The sequence below is a fragment of the Dendrobium catenatum genome, unplaced genomic scaffold (genome assembly GCF_001605985.2).
Source record: "Dendrobium catenatum unplaced genomic scaffold, ASM160598v2 original_scaffold_43371, whole genome shotgun sequence".
In the NCBI taxonomy this organism is placed as follows: domain Eukaryota; kingdom Viridiplantae; phylum Streptophyta; class Magnoliopsida; order Asparagales; family Orchidaceae; genus Dendrobium; species Dendrobium catenatum.
In genome coordinates, this window is record NW_021361827.1 from 313481 (window position 1) to 331110 (window position 17630).

The 17630-nt window shown below is 33.5% G+C and overlaps 1 protein-coding gene across 1 annotated transcript; it reads left to right on the plus strand.

Annotated features, from left to right (window-relative positions):
• Positions 1-8271: 8271 nt before the first annotated feature.
• On the plus strand, positions 8272-16764 carry LOC110092073 (protein DETOXIFICATION 40). The gene is made up of 7 exons (XM_020816430.2): positions 8272-8912; positions 8991-9352; positions 12631-12687; positions 13707-13945; positions 14204-14328; positions 15553-15639; positions 16368-16764. The coding sequence occupies exons 1-7, from the start codon at positions 8364-8366 to the stop codon at positions 16440-16442; spliced, it is 1494 nt and encodes a 497-aa protein (XP_020672089.1). The 5' UTR covers positions 8272-8363; the 3' UTR covers positions 16443-16764.
• Positions 16765-17630: the final 866 nt, after the last annotated feature.

Here is a 17630-nt window from a genome sequence, read left to right on the forward strand (position 1 = left end):
ATATTTTTTTCTCATCTCAAAATAGCTCCTTATAATTTGAAGGAATTAGATGAGAGGAAAACAAACTGATAACAAAAAAGTTGAAGGAATTTAATAGAAATTTGTTGTCACTTTTTTTTTTGGTGGATAAAATATTCAGTATTTATTTAATTGATTAATTTTTTTTTTTTTTTCACAAGCGAAACCATAGTATATAAAATTTGATAATTTAATTCTTATGAAAAAGCTTACTTAAGTAACAATAATAATCTAATCATACATTTATTATTTTAGCTTAAATTGGATAGAATACAATTAATAAAAATTATTAATTAGCTTCTAAAATATATCTAACTTTTTAATTTATTATAGTTGAATCAAATATTTAATATGAAATTTCTTAAGCAAATTGTTTTTATTCCTGAATTTCTTCGAACTCAATATACCTAACATTATTATTTCATGATTAGAGTAATGTCACACTACTCAAATAAAAAATGACCAGAAATTTAGATTTTTATGAATTCTTATTGATATGTCATGCAAAAATTATCTTGATCGGGCACGAATCTCGAGGCAAAAATCAAGTTGGAAACTTCAAAAATTAAATTCGGAAGCACCTGAACTCCGATTTCAGCAAACTTACAGTCAAACTGAGCGTCTCGAAAATACGAACCCAACGACACCAAATTTGACTCAATTCGAGCCCAAATGAGTCCAAATCAAGGACCTAAAGCAATGTTGGAAGGTTCGAACCACAATTTGAGTTACCAAACGGTCTCTGATTTTGGCAAGCTTATAGTCGAATCGAACAGCTCGACGAGACAAATCCAACGAGCCCAAGATCGCAGGATTCCGACATCACTAAGGCCTTCCAATGGCTGACGAACGGTTTATGATCAAAGGATTCAATATCAGCCTTCCATTCAACCACTCCCTGTTCATCCTCTCCTCTTCGACCACCGCCGGAGTTCGTCCTGCCGCCCGAACACGCCGGGATTCTGCGTGATATTCGGGAGAACGCAGGAATTCTTCCCAACTTCCACGTGATGCTAAAATTCTTCCCAATTTGCAACAGAGTTCCTCCTGACGCCGAAACTCCGCCCAAGTGAAGTCGGAGTTCTCCTTTGCCACCAACAGACGTCAAACTTCTACCCGACGTCGGACCTTCACTCTTCGCCAAGTTTCTACTCGACGCCGGACTTCTACTGGTTATCGGACTTCGCTGGACGTTTACGTGAAGATGGATTTCTTTCCATTGTTGGACTTCTACCTGACGCTGTCCTACTAATCTTCATCGTCATACTACAATCTTTCTGACCTCTGTCACCAGCCGACTACGGTCCTCCTGACTTATGTCGCCCGCCAACTACAGCCCTTCCGACCTCTGTCGCCAGCCGACTACTGTCCTTCTGACTTACGTCGCCCACCGACTACAGTCTTTCCGATCTCTGTCGCCCGTCGACTACGGTCCTCCTGACTTATGTCGCCCACCGACTACAATCTTTCCGACCTATGTCGCCCGTCGACTACAGTCCTCCTGACTTAAGTCGCCCGCCGACTACAGTCCTTCCGACCTCCGTCGCCAGCCGACTACGGTCCTCCTGACTTACGTCGCCCGCCGACTACAATCTTCCCGACTAAACGAACATGTCAATAGTGATTCTTTGTATTCATATCATGTAATGTACTCTATAAAATGTACATCAAGCTAAGGCCTTCTCCCAAGGAAGGGCCTCATTTGTAATCGACTGCAATACTAGTGGATTCATTCCAACTGGGCTAGGCCCCATGGTTTTTCCCTCTTTTAAGGGGTTTTCCACGTAAAAATCTTGGTGTCTCATAAATGCTAGACACTCTCTATTATCTGATTACGTGCCGGATTTTCGTAGAACGCTAAGACGATAAACTTTATATTTCTCTACCGCCGCGAATACTCCTGGACGCAACACTTATGATGGTGCGTACTTACATAATTGCTTATATGTGGGCGAGCAGGGGATTTGTCATGTCTCATAATCTAATTTGAAATAATTTTTTTATTACTTTTTATTACACGTACAATAATTAAAGCTATTTAATTTCATTTATCAGTAAAAAACAACGAAAAAAAAATTTATGATTCAAAATATCAATACAATACTCTTGAGTCCTATAATCATAACATATCCTTACATTCATGAGTGCAAAAGAATAACTAAAAAAAAAACTGGGGAATCTTGATTAGTCTCCCACTCCTGAACATATTCCATGATCTAAAATTATTTTAACCACATATAATGGGCTCAAGCGTCCAACAAGTAATCAAATCCTACAACTAAACTAAAAAATACGATAAATGAGCATTATACATGTCAGGAGTCAAATCATAATAGTAACATTTATATGATTATAAATATGTTCCAAAATAATAATGCTCACATATAGTAGAAGTAGAATTTATAAATAGTAACACAGCACGGTATGGAAGCTAATAAAATAGTACCATGAAAAAACCAGAAAACTAATATGAGTGTCGAATTACTAAATCACTCGTCGTATCAGTTTTATCGATCAATAGATAAATAATATTAAGCGATAAGCTTAAAGCCTCAATAAAAACCATTAGAATTATATCAATATAATAAAACTCTAGAATAGTCTACACATGCTATTCAAGTATATTACATGATTATCTACGACAATATATATATAGAAAAATATAAAAAAGTATATTATGTGATCTATGTCGCATAATTATTATCAGTATTAAGTATAGCAAATCAATAATAGTTATAGTAATAAAAAATTAGTAGTAGTATCAGTAATAGTACTGATTTTCATATCAGTATCAGTAAAATCAGTCACAGTAACATTAAAATAATACAATAATAATAAATTTGTACAAAAATAATAAATATGTATAGTAATAAGAATAATGCTTCAATAATATGCATTTTGGTAGGCACACTAAGCAAGTAAGAAATTATGGTTATCATGGTGTTTTTTGGTAATGAGTAATTGGTAGTTGATTATCGTTGGCTCAGTAAACAGAGCCATCACTTTGTCAGTCGGTACAATCATAACTCATTTTAACTCTCAATTGTTATATTGATGTATCGTTGCATTGGTAGATGACAACATCCAACCATAGTATTTAAATAAAAGTCAATCGACCCACCATTATATACAGGTCAATCAATCTCCAACCAATAAGTCAATCGGTCTTATTTTTTACACACACACACATTATTATCATAGTATTATAACAATAATATCAACCCATTATTCCAAATCACATATCCATATTCATTTTTAATACATTGTAGTAAATAAAATATAATTGAACTTAATTCAGATAGTGTCAAAATATCCTAATGGTAGACACCAGAAAATCCTACTAAGCATAAATTCCTAATTTTAAAAATTAATCAAATTATGATAGATCATATCTAACAATATTTTGAAATTTTAATTGAACTAAAACACTATTTTTAGATGTTAAAATAAATTTCTAAATTAATAAAAATTACTTTTTTTCAGAATCACCTAGCAAAAAAAATCTCAAAATAAATATTAAAAATAATCATAATCTTAATATCTATAACATATAAAAAATCACGTTAAAAAAATTTTACCAATATAAAATTATATTCATTTTTTTATGACGAAAACATAAATTTAGTTCAAAAAGTCTCAAAACTATAAAATTATTGAAATTTGAAATAAGATAATGATTACTTACCATGAGAATATACCAATAGAGACAATTGATGAAAATTACTCCAGCCTCCAAATCTAGCTTTTTTCTCTCTCCTCAAATTTCTCTCTAAATCCTCTTTACATTTCTCTGTTGCCAAAATGAATAGAAAAAATGGGATAAAAAAACTTATTTGTCAAAAGATGATGACTTCTTCCCCATAGACGTCAATCTCTCTGAATCAGTAACCAAAGATAAATAATCATATGTACTCACTAAAACTATGATCATTATGATTATATGATTATAACAAATAAAGGATCAAATGCATGCCATTTTGAGGGTACATATAATATTATTGGCATTTTGTATTGGATATAAAATCTCAAAACTTCTCTTTTCTATATGATGCTCGTTTGTGTACTTAATTAGATATAAATCTCAATGTATATTTGAATTCAAAACTTTTAAAATCAAATTCAAGATCATCCAATATTTGATTTCAACAAACATATAATCAAATTGAATTCCCTGAATGATCTGATTTGAGTCCAAACAAGCACAGATCAAAAACTTCAAATATTACTAGAAACTTGAGGATGATTGATGTGTGAAATGAACTCCAAATCTTGCATACTTAAAATCAAATTGAGTGTTTCAACGAGATGAATCCAATAAGCAGAAGATTGCCTAATTATGATATTATTAAGGAATCTAAATATTGAAAGAATATTATGTGATCAATATGATCAATACAAGTTGTTCGATGGAGTGTTTCATATTATAAAGGACCTATGTTTTTTTTTGTGTATTGATTTGTAGCATAAATAATCAATGGAGAATGATTCGAGCACCTAGGATTTTCTTCTCAATAGAAAGAGAGAGAAAAGAAATAGGGTTATTAGTTCTGTTACCGAACCATGCATAAAAAATTCTAGTATAATGTAACACTTATTGTTCCAGTACCTAGTTAATCAACTTAACCTAGAACAAATTCTTGTTTAATCCTGATTCATTTTTAATTATAATTTATTTGTGGTCTAATTAACCTCAAGTAGGATTAGAATGGGAATGGGGAAGGGAAAATCATGAGTAGCCAAATGCTCCTTGGAGCGCTGGGAGAGGCAACATCGCTTCATTTTTCTCTCTATTTGGGAGGAGGATTTAGGGGAGCACTACGATGTTGGATAATGTTACATCAACGCTTAGCTCTCGAGTTTGAAGAATCTTGGAGCATCTAAAATGCTTTACTTTAGTGTAGCAGTGTTGGAGAGGTGAGCATCATGGCGTTCAACCCAAAATGATGTATATATATATTTAAATCTAGTTCTATTAATCCCTCAGACCTAGCCCTCATTTGTCAAAGAAGAAGAGAAGGGAAGAGAGAGAGAGAGAGAGAGAGAGAGAGAGAGAGAGAGAGAGAGGATTTGTAGGCCATAGCTTGGAGTTCGTCCATCAAGCCAATTAGAGAGAACATTGTGCTCGAGGTTGGCTTCCAATATCCTATTTCTTATTTCAGTTCTAACATTTTTGTGAATAGATAAAGAGTAAAAAATAGATTTTTTATGAGTATAACTAACATTTTAATACATAACTTTTAGAATGATGCAAAATATTTTATTATGAATATTTTTACTATCAGAAATAAAGTTTTTGCCCATTGATTGTAATTATGCTAATTAAAATGTTGTAGAATACTCTGTTATGAGTATTTTGGCTATAAGAAAAGAAGGTTTTACCCGCTGGTTTTAGTTATAAATATTCCTCAATTAAGAACTTATGACCTTGAGATTGATGGTAATCCCCAAAAAAGTCTTTAAATGATGTTTTAAAAATTAATTATGAATATTATATTAAATGATGAAAGTTGAAAAATATGAATAATATTCATGAGTATATTATCATCTTATGAATCTAATTATTCGATCTATAAAATTTTTGTATAACCCCTAATATTTAAACGACAAAAATCATATTGATCTTAGAGATCTTGTGATGAAGGAGGCCAATTTGTTGGCTTTATTGAAATGTTGGGCTTTATTAGTTGCTAAATTATTGAACTGAAGATCATTCAAATGAACCAATGTATTGGACGAGAAGAAAAGTCAATATCTTATATTTTGTCATCTCTCGTCCAGTCGTTCTAATAATATGCAAGATGTTCTGAAACCAGTCTCATCGACCAGAACAATTATTAGGTTAGGAGATCTGATGTAGCTCTACGTTCATATGCCAATAATATTTTGCCACGTCTTCTTACTTTTACCGCGCGGCCCGACGACCCGACCCTGATCGGAACCCTAAATTGCTATGTTCGTGTATTGTTCGGTATTGCTCGGCATTGCTTGGCAAAAACGTGAAATACCGCTCTGTGAAGACCAATACTGAGCAATACCGAGAAAATCTCGGTATTGCTCGATATTGCTCGGTATTGCTAGGTATTGGCCTTCACAGAATGCTATTTCTTGCTATTGCCGAGCAAAATCGACCAATATCTAGCAATACCGAGCAATACGCGAACATAGCAATCCCGGGTCCATTCCGGGTCGGGTTGTCGGGCCGCGCGGTAAAGAGTAAGAACACGTGCATGACACTATTTTACTGGCATCCGAACGTAGATCTACGTTAGGTGACCGGACCAAATAAAAGTTCGATCGAACCAAATTGTGAATCTCGCGAGAAATTCTACTACTCAAACGCATCAACTTACCTATTTTGTTCACCGTCCGGTGACCACAACACATGCCATTTACGACGTATGAAATGATCCAATCATTTACGTGTCCTCTCGTCCTCCCCAAACAATAAGCCAATTTGGAAAAATCGGCAAAAACTTTTTTATTTAAGACAAACAAACGAAAATTGACGTGAAATGTTTCAGTGAGACATTAAAAGCCAAATAAAATTCAGACTCTCTCTCTCTCTGCCAAAAAATTAAAATTTTCATCTAAATTGTATGCATATTCAACCGCAGCCCAATGATCTTCCCTTTATCTTGGCTCGGTACAATCACCAACTTTGACACGGGTCCGCCCACCTAATGAAAATTAATAGTAAATATTATAAATTATGAGGGTAAATTAAAATAATAGAAGCTTATAATGACAACTAATTTAATAATTATTTTGTTTTGATGAGGGAGAAAACTAAATGATCAAGAAGACATAAATAAGAAATTCGGGGTTGATGGATATTTACGATTATTAATAGGATATGTTGAAAGTATAATAACGGTGAATTATTGATTTGATTATTTTTTTGATAGAAGGGATTGGATGATGACAGAGACATGTTAGATGTCTGGTTGATTAATATTAAATGTTGATAGTTGTTTGACAATCGTCAAGATACATAAAAAATTGAGTGATACTGGACAACCAACTAATCATTCTCTTGATAGGAAAAGAGAGTTAACTACCAAGAGATGATTTTCGAATTTCAGTCATTAATAGGTATCAAAAGATGATCAATAGAGAATATCAAAAGCTGAACCTTGGTTAGCTTGGTTATTCTATTGATAAGAGAGGAGACTGGACGGTTGGAAAGATGAGCATCAAACATTGATAAGTGATAAATGCCAAACATCAATAGTTACTCGTAGTGTTGAGTGATGGTATATATAGGTGTTTGAAAGTTGTGTATTTTTGAGCAATTAGCTTGGTCGTTCTTATAATATAACTAGATTGGACTACTATGAAGATGAGCATTAAACATTAGTGCACATTAAACAATATTTATTGGTAGGTTTCAACAAATAATTGAAAAGGGTAAAAGTTGATAGTGTAAATGATTAGCTTGGTTAATTTTATTGAGAAAAAAAATGATCGATCGATAAGAAATACATTAGCTTTCAGTGATTCATGAACATTGAGCATAAAATAATTAGCAAACAATGTAGCATTTATAAATCACAATAATAATTGGAGAAATTTAATAATTTTCATTTTTGATAAGGTCAAATCATATGCTGCATAATTAAGTATTCAGTATTAAGGAAAAGATCTATATGTTCTTCATAGGTTTTAAAAGATTAGGTACATAGAATTAACTCAACTCAGTTAAATACCAAAATCATGTCTAACAATACTCCAACAAAATAAATTTGAATAATGATTTAAATGCTTGTTTTGTTGAAACTCTACCTAAATCATGTCTAACAATACTCCAACAAAATAAATTTGAATAATGATCTAAATGCTCTTGTGTTGAAAACTCATATATTTATTTAAAAAAAAAAAAACATATATCAAATTTTAAACTCCTTTTTAAACTTTTTTATTAATTCTTATTAAACTCAATTCTTATTAAACTTTTTTATTAATTCACCTCTAATAGTATATATAGTTCTGAAAATGCATAAAGATTATGCAAAATTGATTAAAATAAATAAAATTTTTAGTAAAATTTAAATATTTAATATTACATTATATTTATCAAAAATAAATATAATAAGTTATTTATAATTGATGACACTTAATGACATAATTTTACAAAACAAGATAAAATAATTAAAAATAACACTTAAGAAAATACTCACATAACTTAATTGGTGGCCCGAACTCAGCCCGGCTTAGTTCCCTTCCCCTGCCTATTTAAATCCCACCGCAAAATCATCTCTGTATTACTCTCCGTGTATGTGAGAGAGAGAGAGAGCGACAACAGAGGCAAAAAATCCATCACATATTTTTCTTCCAGTATCCCATTAATGGCCGGCGGCGAGAACGGCGAACATGGAGGCTCCGGCAGTCGCCTCGAATCCATCCTGAACTCCCACACGCTTCCTCTCCACAAACGTCTCCTCCTGGCCTCAGGCGTCGAAATCCGTCTCCTATTTCACCTCGCCGCCCCTGCCGTGATCGTCTACATGGTCAACTACGTGATGTCGATGTCGACGCAGATATTTTCCGGCCATCTCGGAAATCTTGAGCTCGCCGCCGCCTCTCTCGGAAATACCGGCATCCAGGTCTTCGCCTACGGTCTCATGCTCGGGATGGGCTCCGCCGTAGAAACCCTTTGCGGCCAGGCTTACGGAGCCCAGAAGTACGATATGCTCGGAATTTACATGCAGCGCTCCACCGTTCTTCTCACCGCCACCGGAATCCCACTCGCTATTGCTTATGCCTTTTCGCGTCCTATTCTAATCCTTCTTGGCCAATCGCCGGAGATTGCCAAGTACGCATCAATCTTTGTCTACGGACTTATTCCCCAAATCTTCGCCTATGCGGCCAATTTCCCCATTCAGAAGTTTTTGCAGGTAAGTTTATAATTGGAGCAGTATTTTTTTAAAATATAATAAAATTTAAAATATCTTTTCAATTACATTAATCTACAGGCGCAGAGCATCGTGGCGCCGAGCGCATTCATATCAACGGCCACGGTGTTGCTCCATCTCGTGCTGAGCTGGCTTGTGGTTTTTAAGCTGGGCTTGGGGCTATTGGGGGCGTCACTGGTGCTGAGTGTCTCCTGGTGGATTGTGGTGGCGGCCCAATTTGTTTACATCGCCACCAGCCGGAGGTGCCGGCTCACCTGGACCGGGTTTACTTGGCAGGCGTTTACAGGGTTGCCGGAGTTCTTGAAGCTGTCGACGGCGTCAGCGGTGATGCTGTGTTTGGAGACTTGGTATTTTCAGATACTGGTGCTAATAGCTGGGCTGCTTAAGAACCCTGAGCTTGCGCTTGATTCGCTCTCTGTTTGGTAAGTTCTCGTTAGCTATCTTCGGCTTTGAATTTCTATTTTTTTTTTTATTTTTTATTTTTAAGTTTTAATGTGGAGGTTTGGTTTGAAATTTGGTTGGACCGGAGCGTACCACTGCCAGCTCTGACAAATTGGCATGATAGGCGCGACGTAGTAGGCTGCTTTATGCAGAAAATCAGACTGAGGATAATTTTGTAATATCATTTCAAGGATAATTTCGTAATATATCATAAGATAAATGTTTAGGGAAAATAACGTTATTCAATTTGAAGTTATGCAGTTTCACCTTTATTTGGTCTCTTTAAAATGTAAATGAGCATTTTGTTTTGATGCAGTTCACCTTAATTGGTTTTGTTGGGGAGGAATTTAGGCTTTCAAGAGGTCTTAGATCTGAATTTTTTATCTTCGAAGTGTGTGAATGTACGATTTAATTTGCTTAATGTCCAACAAATTAGCGCTTTGAAAACTTAGGAAATTAAGAATTATTAGAAGTCGAAGTTAGTTGGAAATTATTGACGATGATTAGTTTGATCTGGATAGTCTAGATTTTATGAGAATCCCGTGACTTTGGCCTCTTTTTAGTTTATTTTCAATCATTTTTCTATTTTGTTAGTTTTAGGGCATCTTCATCTTTTTTTCACAATACAGTAATAGTAATTAATCTCTAACTGAAAATTATTTCTAACTCCAATAAAAATATAATGTATGTATTCTTTCTCATCTCTCTTTTTATATTTATTTTTTGACATAAAAAAAAGATTTGTGACTAGTGCGACACAAACATGTGTTTCTATTTGTGGCTGGGGTGGGCACTTGCCGGAGCTGCAAATGGGTGAATAGTGTTTGGTTGGCGAAATTATTACATGCGGTCATCGGAGGCCAATTAGGACGTGCCATGTCATCTATACATATGTATCATTTGTATAATGTTGTGTATCGGGCGATGTGGCACATCCTGATTGGCCTCCGGATGATGTGGTGACTGCAAGTAATGATCTTTTGTTTGGTAGTAGATGCCTTAGCTGCAGGTGTATTAATTGCTCTGATTGTAGTATATGAAAAGTGATAAGAAATTTGTAGAAGGATTTATTTAAAAATTATAAAATATATTTTTATAATCTTCAGCTTAGTCCTCATATTTTATTCTATTTTTTTGGAGTTTACTTGATTTTTTAAACTCGTAGAACTGTAAAAAAATAAAAAAAAGGAAATCATCAGGATTAGGAAAATAAGATATAGTAATGGAATCGTTGTTAAAGTTTTTACACCGTCACAACATGTTTGCTTAATCTGTTTCCCTTCTATTTTTTGACGTATTCCTTCTACACTTCTCATGCTCTAGAATCTTTAGATAGGATATGCTATTTAATTTATTTATATTTGATTTTAAATTAAATTAGTGAAAATCTTCAAAATAATTAGTTAAAATCTTCAAGATTTTAATTTATAATATATTTTCTTAAAGAAATAAAATAAAATAATAACAATGAAATTGTTAAAATTTTCATTGCATTGTACTACGGAGTTCAGATAGAACAAATACCTTGAGTGATCAACGCCGATGTATCGGTGTGCATTTTCTGCAAACGCTCTCTGAATTTGTAACTTAATGATTTTGAAAGGATTGAAACCTATTCTAAATACTTTTTTTAAATTAATATGGCACAAATCATTTGTAGATAAGTGGACATAGGTCAGTTACAAAACAAAGTTCATGTTGATTACTACTGAACATTTTGTTAATGAAGATCACAGACGAGATTCAAAGCTATGACCTACACACTAAGCGCTACATGAACTAGAGTTCTTAAGTAGTAACTAATCTTTAAAACTTTTAGTTCCTCTATGTTCTATATTCACCTGTTGAATTTAGATAGTATGAATCATTTGTAATTTGTCGTTGTTCATTTTTCTTAACTTATACATTCACCATCAGTATTTATGAAGCATCAGAAAAAAATATACGTGTACCTTAAATGATAATTTTTAAAACATTTGTTTTAGATATATTTGGCAAATACACTTTGTGGCTTCCGGAAATAAACTACGGACAGAAAGTTGGAAATCTAGGTGTCTGATCTCCTTTATCAGTCGATATATCTGCCCGCCAAACTTTAAAGTTTAAACCAAGAAAAACAAAGCCCGGAAGGATTAACTAGCACGTTAAAAACTATGGTTACTAGAAGATTCTTCATTCCTAATTCCAACCAGATGAGATTATGAAGATGCAAATGACAAAAATATTTGAGTTGAAAGTGATTTTTTTTTCTTATTTGATTGGTAAGAAATTTGTTTGTTTGTTTGTCAGTTTTTGTTTGAGTTGGATGAGAAATAGTTTTCATAAATTAAATTAACTATGACTGACATTTGAATATCTACAACTCTCCTTGGCCTATTGGTTGAGAGCTTAGGCTTCCAACTAAGAGGTCCAAGGTTCGAGTCCATGTGTATGCGTTGTGTGTGTGAGTTTGCCTTAAATGGCCTAAATGTCCCAAAAAAAAAACATTTGAATATCTAATTGCTTCAAACCAAACTTACCCTTTGTGAATGCTATTTTTTTAAGTAACACAGTTCCCATCAGATTTGTCCTGCTGTACAGCTGAGGCTCTAAGCGCAGTTGCTGTGAGCCACATGGCTTTCACATACAAATGTGTATATATAGATATAGTTGCTGAGCAAGATCTAAAAGATTAGTAACTGCTTAAAATTACAGTTTAATTTATGTTAGGTAGCACTAAAAGGCAAATCTGTTGTTAAAATTTTGATTGATTTTTAATTGGATAATTACATCTCTAAGTCTTGAAAAATTCCTTTCGATTCAATGACTGGCATGAATTTTATAATCTTGTTTTAGTAGTTAATTTCTTTAATGTAAAATTATAGAGGGGCATCCCTCCCGCCTTCCCCCTTTCCCCTTTCCCCCCTGCTTAAGTGCACCCTTATTACAATATACTTTTAATGTACAATTGCTAACAATATATGAATTGATCAATACTTCCAGTGATTTTTTTCCTCTTTATCTGTAATGGCATAGATATTGTTAATAAAATTGAGTCTAATTTCTATTTGAACTTGTATCTTATTGAAGCGTTCTAACATCCATGGACACCAACTCTATAGTTTTCCTTTGTGTTGACATCAGCCCTTTCTCTTGAGTCTTGAAGAGTTGAAAGTGCATGGAAATCTTTATATTTTTCAGGCTTTTCAAAGCAATCATTGTGTGACTTTTTGTAATTGATAAATTATGTTTTACTTATAAAGTGTGTTTGTGGGTGCAGCATGACAATTTCCGGTTGGGTTTTCATGATTTCGGTCGGCTTTAACGCTGCTGCCAGGTTAGTATATCTGTTAATTTGTTTTCTTTTTTATTACTCATCTAAATTGTTTTTTTTTTAATCTATGGTTATCCTAGAATAAAGATCCATGTTAGGCCATGGCCTAAAAATATGCTTCTGACTATGTGCACATGATATAGGAACTCTCTTTTAGCACATAAGCATTGGAGAGGTTGTTGTAAAACTCTCTCTCCTACCAAGAGCCTCATCTTTGAAGCGCATGCTATCCCCAAATACTAATATTTGTGATTCAATCGTTCATCTACCAGAAAAAGGGGAATTCTTTTACAAGTTCTTACTAAGATCCTAATTAAGAACTTTGAACGAGACATCAAGCTTTATTAGCCTATTTGAATGAATCTTAAAGCAAATTGTTGTATTAAACACTCATTTGATTGCTTGAAATATATAATTATATATGATCAATTCATCATATATGACCATTTTGTTGTATATAATTAGAAATCAATGTTGATTTTAAACTCTAAATTTCTATCAAAATTGATTATTTTATTTTTACATACAAAATAATTATTTTCTAAATCATATTTATCATATTACAACCAACCAAAGGAGCCTTAATTAGATATCAAAAATTCAAAAAAGAAGAACATGTTGACAAAGATTTTATTTAAGTGTTATTTAGTTACAGCATTCGTAGTGTGATGAAAACAAAATGTTTAAGATTTGAATTTTCGGGTGATTGGTTAGAATACAAGCATATTTTGATTAATTTTTTGAGGTATTTTGAATTACTTATGTAGTTCATTTTCAATATATTTGAAATTCGCCTGATTTGGCCAGATTTCAAATACAGTGAAAATGTGAAGCTTCATCTACCACACTGCCGCCGCCGCCGCCATCCATCAGACTTTTTTTTTCTAATTATCTTCCACTCGAATTCCCAGTATCCCAACTTGTTTTCCCTAATCACTAAAAGTGCTTAAATTTTGGCACCTTTAATACCTCTGAAGAAATGTGTTCTTACAAAAGTCGTTTAATTTGTTATAAAATTACAGTGTGCGTGTGAGCAATGAACTAGGAGCAGGGAATCCCAAATCTGCTGCCTTTTCAGTATTTGTGGTGACAATAATCTCCTTCATCATATCACTCATCATTGTGACGATCATCCTTTTCGCTCGAGACTATATCAGCTACATATTCACCGAAGGTGAGACGGTGGCTAAAGCCGTATCAGATCTCTGCCCTTTACTCGCCATCACAATCGTTCTCAATGGCATCCAACCTGTCTTATCAGGTGAACGCCTTCCCTTCCTCTCTCATATCACTATATATTTTTCACTTATCTTAATCTCGATCTCATATGAATTGGCTCATGAATATACAAAATTTTAGCGTTTATGTCATTTAACTTTGATTTCATTCGTATTCAAATCAAGGCCGAAAAAATGAATATGAATTTAGATTTTTTTGTTTAAAAATCTGCTTTACTTGTTTCTTTTATTACACTGAGGACAGACAGAACATGACTCTATCTCTATTTGGTTTTTTGCAGGTGTGGCTGTTGGCTGTGGATGGCAGGCCTTTGTTGCTTACGTTAATGTTGCCTGCTATTATTTTGTTGGCATACCTGCTGGTATCCTCCTCGGTTTCGACTTTGGCCTTGGCCTTGGAGCAAAGGTAAATAATTAAATTTGTATAGAAACATGATTTTTGTTTTGGGGAAGAGGGACTGTTCAGTCATTTAAAGATAAATTCACACACACACATGGGCGGAACCACATAATGTTTAGGCCCCCCCTCAAAAAAAAAAAAAAAATTAAGAGAAAAAAAAAAATTTATAGGAGAGTAAAAAATTTTTTTCCCACCCCCACCCCTAAAAAACTCGTCCTAACTTGCCCTAAAATATATAAATATTTCTACACATTTAGTTATAATATTCTCTTTCATGCTTTTCATGACAGTTTAATTACACTTTTTTTTATTTTTCTTGCTTAATTTTTTTTTTAATAAACTTTTCGTAATATATAGGTATATACTATTTTTTTTAATATTTAATTATTTTTGTTTTTTATTTGCCCCCCTCAAAATTGAAGCTGGTTCCGCCCCTACACACACATCACATACACAAATTTTAAACTCAAGACCTCTTGATTGATAGCCAAAATTCTGAATCAACAGATCAAGACGAAAAACTGAAGCTAACACCTAAGAGAACAAGAGAACAGAGTAGGGAAAACTTTCCTGAGCAAACCGCCGAAAAAAATGCCCGCCGCCGGCGGGGAAAAGCCACGCCGCCACCAAGAAAACCCTAGGGTTTTCTCAGAGAGCGAAAAAAGATATTAGGACCTCTCGCGCTGCTTCATATCAAGGTGAACTACATGATAGTGCTATGTTCTTGATAAAATAGTAGTAACATGCTAAGGCTTTGGGTTTTTTTTCTGTTTAATTTATTATAAATAATGTTTAATTACATGAAAAATATGGTTAGAAATTCATTATCAACTTCACGAGCTCAAGGTTGAGTACTAAAACAGCTCTTATTTTTATGTGAAAATTAGATGATTTTATTTCAGTGGATAAGATAAAGAGGGTTGAAATTGAGCTTATATAACAGTAATTAAACTCAATTTTAAGCCATAAATAAGTCTTGTTTGTGAACAAAAGCAGGTACAAGTTATATATCTATACTCACTACGTGTATAATTTTTTTTTTTTTTTTTTTACTGCTATATCATTTGAAACTGGTAACTAAATTCCAAAGTAAAATTTTTAAATCATTTAGAGGATTTCGTGTCATTCTAATGAAATTTTAGTATCTATCTATACCTACACATGGAAATTTCTTACTGCAGAAAGAAACTAAATGATCATAAAATGCTGCTTAATTAATAATTTGTGCAGGGAATCTGGTCGGGTATGATTGGTGGAACTTTCATACAAACTCTCATTCTTCTTTGGGTCACTTTCCGAACCAATTGGAGCAAAGAGGTAATTAATGCTTTCTCCTTCGTTCTCAAAAAAACTTTCTTACCCGATATTCTTAGTTATACGTATTAAACAAATCTAATGACCCTTCACTTGTGATAGAAAACAATTCTGTTAGGATAAACAAATTATAGCAAGATATGATACACCCTACTAAGATATGAGGTGTTCATAAAGTCTATACTATCCATGAATTAATTCAAAACAAACAAAGGTCTTTTAATTCTAAATTATATTGGAAAAGATAGAACAATTGAACTTGCCTTCCTCCTTTCTAGAGTTTATTATGTCATTTTCAAAGTTGCGTAGGGAAACGGCAATTAAACTCTATTGCCAATGATGTCTTTGTAGGTAAATAGAATAATTATAAAGTGATTAATACTAAACCTTTGTCATCAAACTATTTCTACGTCATTAGCCTTAGTTTTTTCCAAAATACAATACTCAGTGTCACTTTGGTCGCTGGTGATTGCTCATATATGAATATCTTTAATTGCTTTTGTTTGGGACGAATTTTTTATTACTTCTTAAAACAGAATTTTAGTACAAAAATTATTATTATTTTTAAATAAAACTCTAATCATTATCTAATATTTAAGAAAAAAAAAGTGGTATTCAATTCCAAATCTGAAACTAAATATAACAAACCTGGAATAATAGAAAATGGAACATTAATGAGATTATTGATATACTAATTATTATTTAACAGTACAAATTGTTTTTAATTATAGGTTGAAAAAGCCCAGAAAAGGTTGGAGGCATGGGATGATAAGAGGAAACCTCTACTTGCTAACCAAAGCCGATAAACTTTTGACAAAGGAGAACCATTCCATGGTTTAGATCTCTATATGATTAACCAGATTTCTTAAATTGGATGAACAATGTGATTAATAAATTTTTAGTTTTTAGTATTTATTTATATTTTATTTAGCATTTTTATTTGTAGAAATAAAGTGTGCTTGAGATCAAAGTGTTATAGAGACCATTCATGTTCTCCAATATACCTCGGCTGGGCGCAACGTCGTAATGGTCCTTTCTTCAACTTGTACAATAGTCTATACAAACCTACATCCTGTAATTGTAATAGCAGGTCAATGAAAATTAATAAAGTTTTTTTCTTTCCCTGCTCTTTGTCTTCTGGGTCTCCGGCCATGTTTTCCCAGTATCATAGTAACAATAATTTGTGGTGGTTCTTCTTCCTCTATTCTTCCATCTGGAAATCAACCAGAATTTGCCACATCAACAATACCGAGCAACACCGAGCCGGGTACCAAGCAGGGGGTGATGTGGCGCATTCCGGTTGGTCTCCGGACTGCATTAGGCATTCAACGTCTGCACAGAATAATTTCGTCCATTGGGGACTCGGGACTTGAGGATTGATGATTCTATTAGTTCTTATTATTTGCATCATTCCAAAAGCTCGGGTATTTATCTCTTTGGTATGGCATATCTTTGAAACAATCTACAAAACAGAGATTAGAAAACAGAGTATAGCAGCAACAATAAGATAGAGTGGAGAGTATTTGGATGAATGTATTTTCATTGATTGGTCTTTTCTGTCTCGCCATACATGTATATATAGCATAAGAGAGAATATAAGTTTGTTACAAAGAATCAAATAGTACTGGTAGAAAGTGGTGTAGGCAGACAGCGGCCATCAGCTAGAATAATTCTCTGACCAAGGAAGTGGAGCAAACCAAATATAATAGAGTTTGCTTATATAAGTGGGAAATCATATCATATATGCTAACAGGCCCACGCAAACTTATAATTCAAGTGAATGAATTGTAAGTTTGTCTATGAGTAGTTTGAAACGAGCAAGAGCTAATAGTTTGGTGAGTATGTTAGAGGGTTGATCTAATGAATTGAAGATTTCTCAACCACCTTACAAACATCAATACCATACAAATCCCTTCATGGTTCCACCTATTCATCACCAAGTTCATCAATGTCATCAAACATCTCACCAGTCGGTGATGGAGATCCATCACGCC